The 19,157-nt window shown below is 43.0% G+C and overlaps 1 protein-coding gene across 1 annotated transcript in view; it reads right to left on the reverse strand.

Annotated features, from left to right (window-relative positions):
- Positions 1 to 17,257: 17,257 nt before the first annotated feature.
- The window catches only part of dhrsx (dehydrogenase/reductase (SDR family) X-linked), a 79,821-nt gene continuing 77,921 nt past the window's right edge, over positions 17,258 to 19,157 (reverse strand). Inside the window, exon 8 of the mRNA XM_084095544.1 lies at positions 17,258 to 18,639. Coding sequence (XP_083951670.1) covers positions 18,457 to 18,639 — 183 coding nt within the window. The 3' untranslated portion in view covers positions 17,258 to 18,456. The remainder of the gene's footprint in view (positions 18,640 to 19,157) is intronic.

Below are 19,157 nucleotides of genomic sequence, written 5' to 3' on the forward strand. Positions count from 1 at the left end.
TAACGTCTCAGTTACGTATGTAAGCCTCGTTCCCTGAGGAGGGAACGGAGATGTTACGTCAGTGAATGACTAAATGGGGGGTTTCGCTTAGAAGCCTATCACTTTTGAGTTTTAGAAAGCAAGCAAAAATTTGCATGCCGCAACTCCACCCCACCGCGTGGGTATAAAAGGAGGAGTGGTGGCAATCTCGCATTATATTTCCTCGCTGAGGAACCGAGACTGAACTCAGGCAATTCCAGCGTTACAGCGGTTGTGGCAGAGGGACGTAACATCTCCATTCCCTCCTCAGGGAACGAGGGTTACATACGTAACCGAGACGATCCCTTTCGTTCAGTCACTACGAGTTACATCAGTGAATGACGAAATGGGGGTCCCAATTTAATCACGCCACATCGGCTGTCTTCCAGTGCCCTGCGCAAGACGCATTATATTTCCTCGCTGAGGAACCGAGACTGAACTCAGGCAATTCCAGCGTTACAGCGGTTGTGGCAGAGGGACGTAACATCTCCATTCCCTCCTCAGGGAACGAGGGTTACATACGTAACCGAGACGATCCCTTTCGTTCAGTCACTACGAGTTACATCAGTGAATGACGAAATGGGGGTCCCAATTTAATCACGCCACATCGGCTGTCTTCCAGTGCCCTGCGCAAGACGCATTATATTTCCTCGCTGAGGAACCGAGACTGAACTCAGGCAATTCCAGCGTTACAGCGGTTGTGGCAGAGGGACGTAACATCTCCATTCCCTCCTCAGGGAACGAGGGTTACATACGTAACCGAGACGATCCCTTTCGTTCAGTCACTACGAGTTACATCAGTGAATGACGAAATGGGGGTCCCAATTTAATCACGCCACATCGGCTGTCTTCCAGTGCCCTGCGCAAGACTGAGCTCCCTGTCGTGAGACTAGCATGGACGAAGGGCTAGGCTTAACGCAAGAATACCAAGGTACACTGGGTAACATATCCCAGGAGGAACATGTAACACAGTGCCTACTCGTAGGGAGGACTTAGAATAATGACCTGAGAGCGGGATGCATATGGAAAACTCAGAGGTATCCAGCCCGCAGGGTGGAATGTTTCAACCTCGAGAGAGAGAGGGAAAACACGAGCTCGAAGGAGGCTTACCATGGAAATACACATGTGGGGGTCACCCAGTGGGGGAACCATGCACATGGAACACCTAGCCAATAAGGACTGATTGGCTGAGGACTGAGCAATAGGGCAGCACTCTGGTGACGGCATCATCAGTGTAGGAGGAACTCAGGGTCATGGAAGGAAGAACTCATCTGAGTGAAATAGTGCACACATCCAGTCCGTGGAGTGGAATGGCGCAGCAAGCGATGACACCCAGCGGGTCCAATTACCGGTCACTGGTGGCAAGTACATGAGAGGACACTAGCTCCACTCGGAGATTATAGAATTTTGCGAATGCCTTGGGCCAATGAGGCACAACCAATATGACCTGCTCCTCGTCCTCCCTGATCTTGCACAAGGTCCGTGCAAGAAGGCTTACTCGGGGAAACGCATACTTGCTGAGGCCCCGCGGCCAGCTGTGCGCCAGTGCATCTGTGCCGAGCGTGCCAGGAAATAAAATTCCTCTATTCCTCTGTCAGGGAATAAAACAGGCTGCAATGGGAAGAGTCGTGGGAGGCAAACAGATTTACCTGTGCGTCGCCGAACTATTCCCAAATCAGCTGAACCGACTGGGGATGGAGTCTCCATTCTCCAGGAAGTGGCTGAAGCCGTGAGAGCTCGTCGACTGCACGGTTCAGGTCTCCCAGAACATGAATGGCTAGAAGCGACCTCAGATGCTTCTGACTCCATAGGAGGAGGTGGCGGGCGAGTTGCGACATACGGCGGGAGCGTAGACCACCTTGTCGGTTGATGTACGCTACTGTCGCGGTATTGTCTGAGCAGACTAGTACGTGTTGGTTCTTGAGCAACGCACAGAAGTGGTGCAGAGCCAAACGTACCGCCACCAACTCGAGGCAATTGACATGCCAAAGGAGCTGGGGTCCTGTCCAGGAGCCTACGGCAGCATGTCCATTAAACATGGCACCCGAACCCGTGGTGGAGGCATCTGTTGATACAACAACATGCCTGGAAACTCGTTCTAAGGGCACTCCGGCCCGTAGAAAGCTGAGGTTCGTCCACAGGGTGAAGGTCTGACGGCAGGCCGGACTAACTGGTACTCGGGGCGTGCCCGGTTGCCATGCCCCCCTCAGGACTCGATCGCGAAGCCAGTGCTGAAGCGGTCTCATATGAAGCAATCCAAGCAGCGTGGCCGCGGCTGCGGATGCCATATGCCCCAGGAGCCTCTGAAATAATTTCAGTGGAACCGCACTCTTGCCGTCGAACTGTCTCAGGCAAGTCAGCAGTGACTGCACACGCTTGCTCATAAGCTGCACGCACATGGCGACCGAGTCGATTTCCATACCGAGAAAAGAGATCCTCTGCACTGGGGAGAGTTTGCTCTTTTCCCAGTTGACCTGAAGGCCCACGCGGGCTAGGTGCCGGAGCACTAGGTCCCTGTGTTCGCAAACCTGGTCTCGAGAGTGAGCTAGGATCAGCCAGTCCTCGAGATAGTTCAGGATGCAAACCCCGTGTTGCCGTAGCGGCACAAGGGCTGCCTCGACGACTTTCGTGAAGACGCGAGGAGATAGGGCTAGCCCGAATGGGAGAACCGCGTACTGATGTGCCCGCCCCTCGAAAGCAAACCGTAGAAATGGTCAAGGAAGAAAGGAGACATGAAAGTATGCGTCCTTCAGGTCGATCGCTGCAAACCAATCCAACGGATGAACACATTCGAAAATGCGTTTCGCTGTCAACATCCAGAACGGAAGCCTGTGAAGGGATCGGTTCAAGACGCGCAGGTCCAGGATTGGCCGTAACCCACCGGTTTTCTTGGGTACATTGAAGTACGGGCTGTAGAAGCCGGACTTCATTTTGGCTGGAGGGACAGTCTCGATCGCACCCTTCGCCAGTAGGGTGGCGACCTCCGCACGCATGACAGGGGCATTGCCACCGACCATGGTGTAGTGGACTCCCCGGAAGCGGGGAGGAGACCGTGCGAACTGAATTGCATAGCCGAGCCTGATGGTTCTCACGACCCAGTGGGACAGGTTGGGAAGCTCTAACCAAGCTCCCAAGAACTGTACCAGCGGGGTCATGTGAACCATATAGACGTACCCTCGATGGGGCAGCGAGGCGTTATGACCGGCCCGGAAGTGGGAGGCGTAGCGTCCAAAAAATTCAGCAGGCCGTCAGAGCAGAATATGCTTCATAGCCTCAGACTGCTTCTGGGCGGACGAGAACTGTTGGGCGCTGTAGTCCTTGACCGCGCCACTGAAGAGGCCAGCCTGGGATGTGGGTGAGTCGAGGAAACGGGTTCGCTCAGCATCTCTCATATCAGCCAGGTTGAGCCAATGGTGTCTCTGCTGGACCACATTCATGGACATCACCTGGCCCGGAGAGCGAGGTCGGTGGTGGCACGCAGCTCATCAAAGAGCCCTGGGTCAGTCCTGCCCTCGTGCATGTCCCTGCCTGGTAAACCTGCAGGATGGCCATGGCATGCAAAGAGGTGGCAGGTTGCCCCGCAGCTCTATAGGATTTCGCGACGAGAGTCGACTAAAACCTACAGGCTTTGGAGGGGTGCTTTGGGTCACCACGAGAAGAAGTGCTCTGAAGACACAGCTGCATCGCAACAGATCGTTCAACCGGGGGGACCCCAGTGAACCCTTTGGCCGCGGCCCCATCAAGGGGAGGAAAGGCAGAGAAGGTCGCCGAACGATCGCGAGAAGATAGTGGAGACTTCCAGGACCACGTGACCTCCTCATGCACCTCCGGGAAGAAAGGTATTGGGGACGGGCGCTCAGGACAGGGTGGAGGGTCCCACTCGAGCCCGATGCTCGGGGCTGCCCGGGAGAGCATGGCTGTCAACTCGGGATCTGACTCGGACAATGCTGGCACGCCTGAAGGTGGCAGCACAGCCAAATCATCATTTCCTGAGATTCCAGCCAACCTTTTCCCATCAGCCCACCGGTTGCGGCATGCAAGAGGGGGGTGTGGGCCGAGGAGTATCGTCAGCGCTTTGTTCCACACCGTCACCCTCAGATCACCCTGTCCACCAGCCAAAGTACCACCTCTCGCTCTAGTGAGGTCATTGAGTCTCAACCACAGTGTTGCGATGATCATGTTCCCGCAATGAGAACATGATTCATCCACAAAATCTGCCTTAGCGTGATCTAAGCCTAAACACGCAAGGCAGCGATTGTGCCTATCAAACTCAGAAACAGTGCTGAGTGCTGAAGCGACCAGGGAGAACACACAACTGGCAGATCACTGCACAGATCAGCAGGCAATGTGAACTCGCTGGAATTCGCCGTCAAACCAACACCTGGAGAGTAGCTCGTAAATCAAGTATTTAACCAGGTAAATCAGTTGACAACAAGTTCTCATTTATAACTGCGACCTGGCCAAGACAAAGCAAAACAGTACGACATAAACAACAACACAAAGTTACACATATGAAATAAATAAACATACAATCAATAACACAATAAAAAATGTGCAAGTGTAGTGTAAAATACAGTATGAATAGGAAGATAGGACAATAAATAGGCCATAGTGGTGAATAAATTACAGATTTACACTACATTAACACTGGAAAGATGGAAATTGTAATTAATGATGTGCAAATAGAGATACTGGAGTGCACAATGAACGGAAGTAAAAGGACTATAAACAGGTGCAGTGATCGATAAGCAGCTTTGACAGCTGATGCTTAAAGTGAGTGAGGGAGATAGGAACCTCTAGCTGCAAGGATTTTTGCAATTCGTTCCAGTCATTGGCAGCAGAGAACTGGAAGGAATGTCGGCCAGAGGTGTTGGCTTTGGGGATGGCCAGTGAAATATACCTGTTAGAGCGCATGCTACGGGTGGATGTTGCTATGGTGACCAGTGAGCTGAGATAATACAGGGATTTACCTAATAAAGACTTATAGATGAACTGGAGCCAATGGGTTCGGTGATGAATATGTAGTGAGGGCCAGCCAATGAGATAATAAAGGTTGCAGTGATGAGTAGTGTATGGGGCTTTGGTAACAAAACGGATGGCACTGTAATAAATTACATCCAACTTACTACGTAGAGTTTTGGAGGCTATTTTGTAAATAACTTTGCCGAAGTCAAGGATCAGTAGGATGGTAACTTTTACAAGAGCGTGATTGGCAGCATAGGTGAAGGAGGCTTTGTTACGAAATAGGAAGCCGATTCTAGATTTATTTTTGGATTGGAGATTGGAGTTAATGTGAGTCTGGAAGTTGAGTTTACAGTCTAACCAGACACCTAGGTATTTGTAGGAGTCCACGTATTCTAAGTCAGACCCGTCAAGAGTAGTGATGATAGTCCGATGGGCAGTTGTGGGCAATGTTCGATTGAAAAGCCTGCATTTAGTCTTACTAGCATTTAAGAGCAGTTAGAGACCACAGAAGGAGTGTTGTATGGCATTGTAACTTGTTTGAAGGTTAGTTAACACAGAGTCCAAAGAGGGGCCAGATGTATACAGAATGGTGTCGTCTGCATACAGATGGATCAGCGAATCACCAGCAGCGACAGCAGCAACATCATTGATGTATATAGAGAATATATAGAGCCCCCGCGATATGCAACTTTTCAGGGAAACCAGAAACAAATATACACAGTCAGTTAGAAAAGCAAAGGCCAGCTTTTTCAAACAGAAATTTGCATCCTGTAGTATTAATTCCAAAAAGTTCTGGGACACTGTAAAGTCTATGGAGAATAAAAGCATCTCCACCCAGTTGCCCACTGCATTGAGTCTAGGAAATACTGTCACCACCGATAACTTCATGATAATTGAAAATTTCAAGAAGCATTTTGCTACGGCTGGTCATCCTTTCCACTTGGCTACCTCTACCCTGGCCAATAGCTTTGTACTTCCCGCAGCAACTTGTTCATCGACCTGGCCAAGGCTTTCGACTCTGTCAGTCACCGCATTCTTATTGGCAGACTCAACAGCCTTGGTTTGCAAGTGACTGCCTCACTTGGTTCTCCAACTACTTCTTAGACAGAGTTCAGTGTGTAAAATCGGAGGGCCTGCTGTCCAGTCCCCTGGCAGTCTCTATGGTTCAATTCTTGGGCAATTCTGTCATCTCCATCTCTGCATATGATTTAGCAGTTTATTGTCATAAATATCAAAAATCTAAAAGGTGTGCATCATACATGAGACCTGGGTGAACAATATACAGTTGGTTTTATGACTGTAAATCATTGTCTTCAAATGCTATTGAAGTTAGAAACGTTTATGCCAATGTCGCATGTAATTTTGAGACGGTCCCTAAATATGCGTGCAACAAAAAAGTCTAAGAATGCGCTTCATGTGTCTTTCACTTATAACGTACCCATGTCTTAATGCCAAAGACCGTACTATATCTTTATATGACATTCCTAATTTAAAGTAAAATGTTTTTTCTTCTGTCATCTCCATCTCTGCTGTAGCCCAGTCTATGCTATGGTACGGTTACAGTATTGGCCTCTGTGGCTTCCTCAACTCGAGAAAAAATATATCGTTCCCTCAACATATGATCTCGAGGCTACGACTTTGCATCGCGTGGCCACAACATGATGTCGTTACCTCAACAAAATGATCTCGTGGCCACGACTTAATATGACGTTCCCACAAGATATTATGACGTTCCCACGACTTAATATCACGTTCCCACGAGTTTATATGTTGTGGCCACGACAAAAATAAGTGAACCGAACATGTCCCCTCCCGGTCACCGTACATTAGTATAGAACATTGAGTGCCCACAGAAGCACAAGCACTACTCATCAGCTGTAGACTTGGAATTAAGCCTTTTCCCCGTTATTATTTGATTCACGGACCGGACACCAGTTATCTTGCCAAAAAAAAATCTTTATTCTTATATGTCAGGAGAGAAACTTTTAGAAGATGTTATATTCATGCCAGGTCTATGCATTTCTGTGTTTCTCCTCCCTCACCCCATCATTCCTCTATGTTTCTCCTTCCTCTCACCCCGTCATCTCTCAGTTTCTCTGCGGTGGTACAGTAAGATTGAGCTTATATACATCACGTAGAGACTTCCAACTTCCTTGTAAGGTAACAAAACATGTTGCTTATGTTAAAAATGGAACGTATATGTCATGCTTTCACATGGTACAATCCACTATCCCTCTGTATTAGTGGTACATTTGCATCACTTGAAACATTCCTTTCCTTGCAAAGAGCATGCCAATACGAATTTAAAGTATCATCATCAGTGAACATCTCTGCTCAGTGAACTTTGCATTGCACTCATACCTCTAAGCAAAATATAGCTCATCCCAGATTTCTCATCAGCACACATGTACAACATACTTTGACTTCACAAAATATATTATGAAATTATTATGAAAATTAATAAAGAAAAATAATAAAAATAACATTAAGCAGTAAAGTTTGAAGTCTTCATCAGCACAATGGTAACCGCAAAAAATGGTAATTAGCAACAGAAACTCCATTAGCTTGTTTGTGTTTGCCTATTTAAGCTGAGTTCTTTTTTGAATGTATATGTAATCTTTTTTAAATGTATTTTCTATTATATCACCATAAACCAGCTTAAAATTTTGGGCAAAAAGGAATTCATGCATTCAGAAAAATGCAAAGTTCAAAAAGTGTGTGTTTTTTATGATGTTACAAAGCTGAATATTGCTGCAACTGAATAAAAACTCTTCTAGAACTTCAGCTCCTCTGAAAATGTTAAATTGGAAAATAAAAAATATACATTAGTTAAAAATGCCTTAAATTCCAGTATGTTCCACACAGAAAGCTATTGCACAGCTTCAGAAAACTCAATACAGCCAATGACAAAATTTCTGTGATTCTGGTATTTTTATTTATTATTGTTTTTGGTTGACAGATTTTTTTTTTTTCATATAAGCAAAGGGTTTGGGCATGACATGAGGGTAACAAAATATTGACAGCATTTTCATTTTTTAAGTACTTTTGAAGAATTCTTTTTTTTTTTTTCATTGGCCCTCATCCTTGCAGGCAAAAATAGATTTCTCAAAAGATCCCGCTACTGATAATATCACAGGGACACCAACCTACTCTGTCAGCCATTAGCCATTTATCTGTAACCAGTGTTGCCTACACTCTAATAAAGTTGATGCAAAGAGATTGTGGAAGCCAATCTTGGATCCGAAATTACATGTCTTCTGCCTGAGACTAGTGGTTGGGTACCTATTAAAAAAAAGTTGAAGCTTGTGAATTGCTTGTGAACCCTGTGGTTGCAAGTGTTAGCAAATAGACAGTTAGCAAATAGGCTAACTGAACCATGCTAATGAGGCAATTCGTGACACCTCAAACAAATGGGGCAATATTTTGTTAGCGTCAAATGAGCAACAGTGTTTACACTTTTTTGAGGAATTCAAATTCGCGTGGAAACATAAGTTGTGACATCTTTTCTTCATTGTTGTGATATAGGCCTATATGATATACAGTGAAACATTTTATCGAAAATGTAAAAAATGTAGGGTGGTGAAGGATTCAAATTTAAGAATCTATTTCAAATATGCTTCCTTACATAACATCACGGTAAAGAATATTGTATTTAGTGTTTAAGGGTAAGATAATGATTCTGCTCAGCAAAGTTGCCTTTCCTGTTTTCTCCTCATTGTCTTTAATGGCTCTTTGAGTCCCAGTATCACTCAGAACTGATGGGATTAGCACACGAATGATTCACTGAGAATCTCACCTTTTGTTCTGCAAATGGCTTTCGGACCCAAATGGCCCTTGGAGCCTTATGCTGATTGAATTAGGATTGACTAGACCCTCAGTCTAGGGTGTTACCTTAACCTGTATACTCATTTACATGCTTTGTTTGAATTTGTCTCCACCCCCAAAAGTCCCTCCTCCTAAAATGCCTATAAGATACCATGTAAAGTTATGTTAGATTAGATCATGTTGGAAGTTTCCACAGCCGCGTAAAGTGGAGTTCTCAATAAAGAATAACTTCTGTTGAACGCGATCCCGACTGTCTCACTGGTCTCTGCTTCGAACAAAGAAAACTTTACAACAGTGGGGACTAGATTCTAACCATTGTGTTTGTTAATAGGATGGAGGCAGATCTGAATGCAAACTTGAAGTTGATTGTAAGAAAGGGCTGGAGTATATGTGGACTAGATAATTGGAGAAGTTCGGTATACATCACCAGAGAGAAGTCTGTTGTTTCACTGGAAGATCGAGTAATGACATTTTGATTAAAAATTACACTGTAAAAAAAATGCATTTTGAAAATGTACACTCCATTGCCATTGTGACTGCTTCTTATTATGACCTATTGCCTGTTTCTTGGATATCACATTTATTGGATTACTGTTTTTGCCTTGGTTAGCTCTTTGGACTGTTTATTTTGCTCACTGAACCTAGCCAGTATCTTTGACCATCTCTTTGCCTGTTGATTTCTGCAAATTCTGCAAATGGATTCAAAACAAAAACCAAGCCTGAATCTTTTATACAAACCAGTGTGCTTAGGATTATGATAACAAATTCATATGGTAACAAACACCAGTATCAAGCAGCATAACAGACTGTTTTCATACAACTAAAATAACTGGAAGCGGGTGAAACCAGTGGCCTCGCACATTCAAGTTAAAAAATGGCCGCACCCACTCATGGTAAAAATAATGTGGATATTTGCATGTACAGTGGCGTTCTCTTATTTTACTAAATTAGATCATTTTTAACTGCTGAAACTGGAAGTTAAACCATATTATAAAGTGTCATATTACATTAATTATTAGTTTGAGTGCTCTGAAATAAAAATATCACAGAGAACAAAAGGTCTGTATAAGATTTGTTCTTCAGTGAAATTAGAGAATAATTGATAATGCCATTGTACCTCCACTTGTGAGATCACAGAAGGACTCTTACGAGTTGCTAATTATGGATGATGGCTGTGCTTTGGTTGGGACGGGTGAGGGAAAGAGTGAGAGTCTGAATGTTGAGGCTTATCGAGACAGCATTACCAAGGTTTAAGTAGGCCTGCTGGTTTGTGAAGATAAGGCCTTTCCACAGAGCCTGTTAAGGGGGCACAGGAGCTTTTAGTGGTGAACTAACAGCTCTTAAAATTGCTCTTTTATTTGGATCTAGGGCCTTACCTTACCACAATTCTAACTAGAAACTAGGAAAAGTAGATCTTAGATCAGGGGTGAAAAAGGCCATTTCTGGCAAAACCATTGATTGGTGTGTCTCTCAGGCTGTGAGGGATAAGTAGAGGAGAGCTGGCAGAGGATTTGTATGATTAGTGACACAAAGTTCAGCGGCCGGTACGCAGAAAGCTTTCTGGAGGACATATCATTACAAAGACCTATTTAGAGAGCCCATTAGAGCCCGATCTGTCTTGACAGGACAAATTGCTTTTTTTTTTACCTACACATTATTCAGTGCCGCTCCTACCCTTTTAAAGGATCCCTCAGCAAAATTTGTGTGGGGGCGCCCCGTCAGTGTGTTCGTAACCTCCAAAACGTTCCCACCACCCCTTAAGCCAGCATGTATCTCAGAGCAGTTTACTATAAACAAACAACATATAGCAGCCTGTTCATACCAAGCATGATGACTATACCAATAATGAAAAAGATATAGTTTAAAAAGAATTCTAAATGTAAAAGAATTGCAGAGTATAGACCTTTACATTTGTATTTAAGGATGTCCTGATCTAGGGTTATTATTTTATCATTTCATTAAAAAAAGAGGTTTTACTTCTAAATAACATAAAATCCCACCAAAAGTGGGTAATGCTATTTTTAAAACTTCAGGGAAGTGAGTGTAACCAGCATTGGCCAGCAGCCATATCACCCTGTAGCCCAAGACTGGTTGCCCACAGAAGCTAAGCAGGGTTGAGCCTGGTTAGTACCTGGATTGGAGACCTGCTGGGAAAACCAGGTTGCTGCTGGAAGAGGTGTTAGTGAGGCCAGCAGGGGGCGCTCACCCTGTGGTCTGTGTGGGCCCTAGCACCCCAGTATAGTGATGGGGACACTGTACTGTCAAAGAGCACCGTCCTTCGGATGAGACGTTAAACCGAGGTCCTGACTCTGTGGTCATTAAAAATCCAAATTTGCCCCTTGGCCCCTGTCCATCATGGCCTCCTAATCATCCCCATATACTGATTGGCTTCATCACTGTCTCCTCTCCACCAGTAAGCTGGTGTGTGGTGGGCTTTCTGGCGCAGGATGGCTGCCGTCGCATCATGAAGATGGATGCTGCACATTGGTGGTGGTTGTGGAGAATTCCCCCTTCCATGTAAAGCGCTTTGAGTGCAGAGAAAAGCGCTATATAAATGCAATTAATTAATTAATAATAATTATTATTATTAATAAACAAGAAATTACACTCTTACTGTTCCCGGTCAAAAATGACTGCAAACCTTTTTAGAAAAGCTTAGGCGGGTTAAGACAAATATTGGCACAACGCTATTAGTATTTTTTACTTTTCTTACTATTTTATTTTATTTGCTGACAATAGGACATATAAGATAACATGACAACACTTTTTCTCTAAAGTTAGCATATTCAATATTTTCAAGATTTAAAGGAACACGCTGACTTTTTGGGACATTAGCTTATTCACCGTATCCCCCAGAGTTAGATAAGTCCATACATACCCTTTTCATCTCCGTACGTGCCGTAACTCTGTCTGACGCACCCACTGCTAGCCTAGCTTAGCACAAAGACTGGAGGTAAACGGCTCCAGCTAGCATACTGCTCCCAATAAGTGACAAAATAACACCAACATTTTCCTATTTACATGTTGTGATTTGTATAGTCACAGCGTGTACAAATAACAAGGTCACATGAGACACAGCCATCTTCTAACCGTATACATACTGGGAACTATATTCTCAGAAGTCGAAGCTAGTTCCCAGTATGTATATGGTTAGAAAATGGCTGTGTCTCATGTGACCTTGTTATTTGTACATGGTGGGTGCGTCAGACAGAGTTACGGCACGCACGGAGATGAAAAGGGTATGTATGGACTTATCTAACTCTGGGGGATATGGTGAATAAGCTAAAGTCCCAAAAAGTCGGCGTGTTCTTTAAGTGTGCAAACTTTGGATTAAAAGTTTATTGTTTATTGAAGCATTGACATTGTATATCCAGAAGAGCTTGATTGACTGAACAAGTATGTCTTGTGCCATGTTAAATGCATGCTTTAAATTGGTTTCCTTACAAAACATGTTTTAATTTGACATTTTTGTCATTAAACATTGGTCTAATATCAAAGCTGGATATATAGAGAAGTATTTAATATTGAAATATGTTTAAAAACAATACATTACATATTTAATATAAATATTCCACAGTTGAATTTATAGTTGTATGTTACGTACCATTTTTTACCATTATGTTTGCATGACAAGAAGCACTGCTATACTACTATATAGGCTGCTTATAAGGTCTTTGACTTCATGTTGGTTCAGGGGCCCCAAGCAGCTTGTGTATTTTTATGTAGTTTTTGTGTGCAGTTTTTACAGAGAGAGGACTGGCACTGACATAATTGGGTTATTAGGAGAAACTGTTGCTCTAAATGTTCAGATTATTGTTTGTCTTCAAAACAACAGAGGTCAGGAATTCACTCATTTGGTGGACAAAGGGCTATCCACCAGTTGATGGTGATGGTCCACCAATTGATTAGATTCAGCCGGGCTACTTATCTGCCCATGTGTACCTCTTTTATCAAGCAGACAAAATGCACAGTATATGTCAGATGAAAAAAAACACAAAAAAAACAGGGTCAGATAAGGATCAGAATAGGGAGTCTAAATGCTGGATTCCAGACACTGTGGGGCACAAACCGGAGCACCACAGAGGCCATAGAGTGACGGGCAAAGTGTGACAAGCCCTGGCAAGCCTGTGACAGTGATAAATTAGAGATAGCCATCCAGGAAAACATGGATCAGGGGAACAGGGATCAAGTCAAGCGCATACACAGACAAACTCCTTTACACGCTAATGTGGCTTTGGAAACTAATCAGAGATTTATGGGTAAGACAACGGCTCTCTGCACATATCACATATCCACCCCATTGAGAGTGAAATAGAGCAAGAGGATTGATCAAGGACAAATCTGATTGATGACTGAGTTAAAGGAATACTGATGAACCTCCTGGTCACCGCTAAGGTGAGTTTGTGGAATAATGTCATTACCTGTATAAGTTCTAGAATGATGTTCCAAGCAAATAAGCATTGTTCTTAACCCACACCTAAAATCAGAGAAAAATTATGGGCTGATTACAACATAGTTCAAGCTACCCAGAGGTCGCAACCCTACGTGGGGACTCAGAAACAGAAATATATTTTCTTCATGAGCACAATTGCTTAGGCAATAGGATATAATAGGCATAGGGTATATATATATATATATATATTTGTGAAGTGACACCATGAGATGACTATGACAACATGATGGATGTGGCATGTACGAATTACATTCATACTACAGAATGTCACAAAGTACTTTTCTTTCAGAGTACTTACTCAAAAGAAGTACCTACTCAGAGTATGCGATTTTGGACATAGCCATTATGTTTATTTTGCTTATGTTCTTCTATTTTATGTCGTTTTGGATCAACGAGTCTGCTAATGCATAAATAAAAATTTAAGTGTTTATAACAACTTACCTGAATAATAACATGTGTGGTTTAGTCATCTGAAGGTAAAGGTCCCGATATACTCATGACAAAGTTCTTTTTTTTTTTTTGTGGTTCACACACCAAAAATGAGAAAACAGCAGTTAAGAAAGCATCTTGTCATAGCGATGTGGAATGTTTGCATCAGCTTTGCAATTCAGCAGTCAAGTCACGTAATGTTTATATATATATATATATATATATATATATACACTGCTCAAAAAAATTAAAGGAACACTTTAACAGAGGAACCTACAGAGGATTGAATTCAAAGACACCCCGGAAATCTAAGTGAAAAAATGATGCAGCAGGCTTGTCAATTTTGCTGAATTTTTTTTGCAGCAACTCAAAATGGTTCTCAGTAGTTTGTATGGCCCCCACGTGCTTGTATGCATGCCTGACAACGTCGGGACATGCTCCTACTGAGACGACGGATGGTGTCCTGGGGTATTTCCTCCCAGATCTGGACCAGCGCATCACTGAGCTCCTGGACAGTCTGAGGTGCAACCAGGTGATGTTAGATGGACCGAAACACAATGTCCCAGAGGTGTTCTATTGGATGTAGGTCAGGTGAGCGTGGTGGCCCTTCAATGGTAACATTCCTTCATCCTCCAGGAACTGCCTGCATGCTCTCGCCACATAAGGCCGGGCATTGTTGTGCACCAGGAGGAACCCAGGACCCACTGCACCAGCATAGGGTCTGACAATGGATCCAAGGATTTCATCCCGATACCTAATGGCAGTCAGGGTGCCATTGTCTAGCCTGCAGAGGTCTGTGTGTCCCTCCATGGATATGCCTCCCCAGACCATCACTGACCCACCACCAAACCGGTCATGCTGAACGATGTTACAGGCAGCATAACATTCTCCACGGCTTCTCCAGACCCTTTCCTGTCTGTCACGTGCTCAGGGTGAACCTGCTCTCATTTGTGAAAACCACAGGGCACCAGTGGCGGACCTGCCAATTCTGGTGTTCAATGGGAAATGCCAATCGAGCTCCCTGGTGCTGGGCAGTGAGCACAGGGCCCACTAGAAGACGTCGGGCCCTCAGGCCACCCTCATGAAGTCTATTTCTGATTGTTTGGTCAGAGACATTCACACCAGTGGCCTGCTGGAGGTCATTTTGTAGGGCTCTGGCAGTGCTCATCATGTTCCTCCTCGCACAAAGGAGCAGATACCGGTCCTGCTGATGGGTTAAGGACCTTCTACGGCCCTGTCCAGCTCTCCTAGAGTAGCTGTCTGTCTTCCTGGAATCTCCTCCATGCTCTTGAGACTGTGCTGGGAGACACAGCAAACCTTCTGGCAATGGCACGTATTGATGAGCCATCCTGAAGGAGCTGGACTGCCTGCGCAACCTCTGTAGGGTCCAGGTATCGCCTCATGCTACCAGTAGTGACACTGACCCTAGCCAAATGCAAAACTGGTGAAAAACAGTCTGAAAAGATGAGTAGGGAAAAAATGTCAGTGGCCTCCACCTGTAAAACCATTCCTGTTTTGGGGGTTGTCTCACTGTTGCCCATCTAGTGCACCTGCTGTTAATTTCATTAACACTAAAGCAGCTGAAACTGATTACCAACCCCCTCTGTTACTTAACTGACCAGATCAATATCCCAGGAGTTTAACTGACTTGATGCTATTCTCTGATTAAAAAGTGTTCCCTTTATTTTTTTGAGCAGTGTATATATATATATATTTAGAGTGTGATGGCAGTTTGTGTCCCTTCATACTCTGAATTAATATAACAAGAACCCAAAGCATGCTATGAGGAGGTGATGAACACCCATGTTTAAGGCATTCAATGAGGATTATTTTGATAGGAAGCATGGTACAGATGAGGTTACATTATAAAACTAGTGGTTAACTAGTGGTTCTATCATATCATAAAAAAATGCATAAAACAGTATACCGTACAAAAGACACCAGAAGACAGTAACATTCATACACACAATGTCCTGGAGATATGCATGTTCATTCATAAAAGGTTTGCTTATGAATTAATGGAAAGAGTCCCTTTCATGCATTATGTGTTTCATTAGGGAAATGAACTGAAAGTTACTTTTTCCACATTCCTTTTGGTTGTAAATGGCTTTTCTGCTATGGTGACCAGAGGCCTGTTTTGCTGGGGTTTTTTTTTTTTTTACATTGATTATGGAATAAAAGTCAACAGAAGCATACAGTTGATCAGCAAGGGCTCGAGTTTAAAAGTATCACTTAAAAAGCAATCAAATGTGTTAGTATTTAAATATGTGAGTGAGGTGAGTCTTGCATATCAGTGCATGTGCTTGAGATGCATGTCCCACAAACTGCCAAAGGCATTCATAACAGAAAAACCTAAAATGAGTCATCTGTTCCTGTAGAGGATTTCAGGTCTCTCTCTCTCTCTCTCACACACACACACACACACACACACACACACACACACACACACACACGTTGGGTTTCCATGTTTTATGGGTACTTTACATAGACACAATGATTGAAAAGCAAAACGTACAACTATTACTTTAAAAAAATAAAATAAATCAACACTTTCACATATTACATGTGACTATGCATGACATAACTTTAAAAAATGTCAATGAAATGCCTGGACAAAGAATAAATGTAGCCCTTTTTATTCTATTCAAGTTAACAGAGCACGTAGATCGTGTGTCTTCTGCTCTGTGTCCTTGAAATGGCAATTCACCGGCTCTGCCCAATTTTTAAAACCCACACGACATAAATTGGATTTTACATCTCACTTTTTCGTTTACGCTTCACCATTAGCAGAACATTAGGCAGGGGGAAAAAACAGCTACTGCAACAGGGAAATCAGTGTTTTTATTTAGACAAGAGCCTTAGAAGAGAACATCATTTACTCTGTTTTCTACAAGAGCTGAAGATGAGACACTTCAGAGTCTCCTGGCAAGATAATGCTCCACTCTTTTCTCCATCTTTATCCCTCTCTTTCACACACAAATGACAGAAACATTGGGCTCATTCACAGTGCATGTGGCTGAGGAGCTAAGTACGCAAAATCCTCTTTACACATTTTGTACGGAGACTGTTTCTCGATTCGTTTATCGTCAACCATTTGGTGCCTCCAAATATTATTAATTTATTTCTGTCACAACCATATAATTAATCTATTGGATCATTATTATCAGTGCATGGAAGTTAATTACACTTCCTATAATGCTAAATACATTATAATACAGCAGCACTTCAATTAGTGCATAATTACAGTACCATGAGCAAAACTAGGCGATGATAAAAGCAAATTCTCAAAAGTAATTGTCTCTCGTTGACCCAAAAGCTTTATATCCTGTTCATTGTACAATAAAGAAAAGGAACATAATTATTTGGGAGATGCTGAAATGTCTGGATGGGAATGCATTTGGTCAACTTCATGACTGACACCACATAAAACACACAAATGACAGGCACATTTTGACACCAGTACATTTAAATTAGAATTTAACAGGTCAAAGTAGCACTTTATCCAAAGCAGCCAAAGTCGAGACAACACCTCAGAGTTGTTACAGACACCAGCGGGTAGAAAGTAACTCATTTTACAGTACTTTTATATATTGATATTTATGAAGCAACATCTCATATCGGAAAAATTTCCATTATTTCAAGACTCAATCAGTTGTTTTGCAATTGCACACTGACCTTGGATAAATATCTATTAAATAATAATAATAATAATAATAATAGCTGGAATATATTTAAAAGTTAAGACTCAACATCTAAAAAAAAAAAAAAAGTGCACATATTTTAAATGTTTATGTTTCATTGTCTGCTCAGAAGCAAGATTAAAAAAAAAGAAAAAAGAAAAAGAACACCAAAACCACATAATTACACATTGGAATCACAAATTCTAAGCACGTCACAGTCACGAACAGAACAGTTGGGCGAAATATTTCCCTTGGGGAGAAACAAGGTGGATGAAGGTGAGGCACCTGACATGAGGGCAGCCGTCTCTTTTGTGGAAGATCTGAAACACAGCATTGCAAATTGCACAGTGGAGGAATGAAAAATGAAGGGCTTAGCCAGACAAATGTTTTTCCCCCTTAGCCTTTCTACAGTTTGTGTTTAGAGAATTAGATGTGGTAGGCAGAGGGAGGAATGACACTGACTGATGGATGGAATAACCCAATGTAGGAGCCACTGCAGATATTCAACTATACTAACAAAGACATAAAATCCCAGCATGGTAACGAAGAGAATAAACAGAGATAGGCTGGTATTTGCCCAGTTTAGAGAGCTTGAGATTTCACATTTAATCATGTTATCCTTCGATTGTCTTTAGTCTGTTGACGGATTCCAAAGGAAAATCAGTGGAACAGCCATTGTGACGGTCCTGATTCATTAAGCACTCAAAAAGGCTTAGCCGAGCACAAGATAGTAGATTATTAGTCAAAATCATTGTTTTATTTGCTTAGTTCAGGAAAACCAGAGTGTTTAGCAAGTTCCCAAGTGAGAAGAAGTGGAGGAGAAGAGAGGTTTTAGGTTGGAAAACAGTGCACTTGTTAGTATTGGTCATGTATTGTTGAGGTAAAGTCTTCAAGACCTTAAAGGATGGCTTGTGTGAACACTAAATGGTAACGAGATGGTTTAAAGACCAAGGGACGGTTTCAGAGAATGAAAAATTGAAAACAGGGATACTAAACTAACTGAATTGTTGAATTTTTTTAAGGTGGACGTTTTATGAAGTTGAGAGCCAAGGTCTCTGTGATCAGGAGCTCAGTGTTGATGTTATCTCAGGCCTTTTGGAGACCCACTAGAGCACAGCTTTCTTTCCACAACTTGGTTTGCAGCCGTTCATCATAAGACAGCGCTGAAGACTCCGTCTTACGACCGTTGTACAGATACAGTCCTCCGATCCCCTCGAGCTCAGAGGCAGCTGCAGCGTAGATAGCTGTGGATGCTCCTTCTGCAGGCGTCTGTGGATGGACAGGAATCAGAGATGAAGTCACACACAGCTGTGGGCACGTTAAGAATATTTAAACAGCGATGGATATGAAATATCAAAGGACAGAAAAGATTCCCGATTCCTGGAACAAAAATCCTAATTTTGCATTCCTGCTAGTCTCTTGACTTCACTCATCCTTGTACGTGACAGCCATCGCACATTCCTTGTGCGTGTTTGCAGTTGTTATAGTGTTCTTTTATTTGTTCTGTAGTGTTCTTCTTGGCACTTGAAATCTTACCCTAGCACTTGACATATATCCTTAGCTGCAAGCTCTGGTAATTGCCACTTATATGTGCACTTTCTTGTAAGTTGCAGTTGCTTTGGTAAATATACTGGCTGAAAACAAATACTGTATATTGTATCTTTATAGAACTGTCAATTTGTCATTTGGTAACTTTAACACTTTAGAACAAGGATTAATTTGTTATCACTAGTCAGTGCATTGGGTATCATGAATGAACAATTGGCTTTTTATTTTTCTCAGCATTT

This window comes from Abramis brama (assembly GCF_963993115.1).
Source record: "Abramis brama genome assembly, chromosome: 2".
In the NCBI taxonomy this organism is placed as follows: Eukaryota; Metazoa; Chordata; class Actinopteri; order Cypriniformes; family Leuciscidae; genus Abramis; species Abramis brama.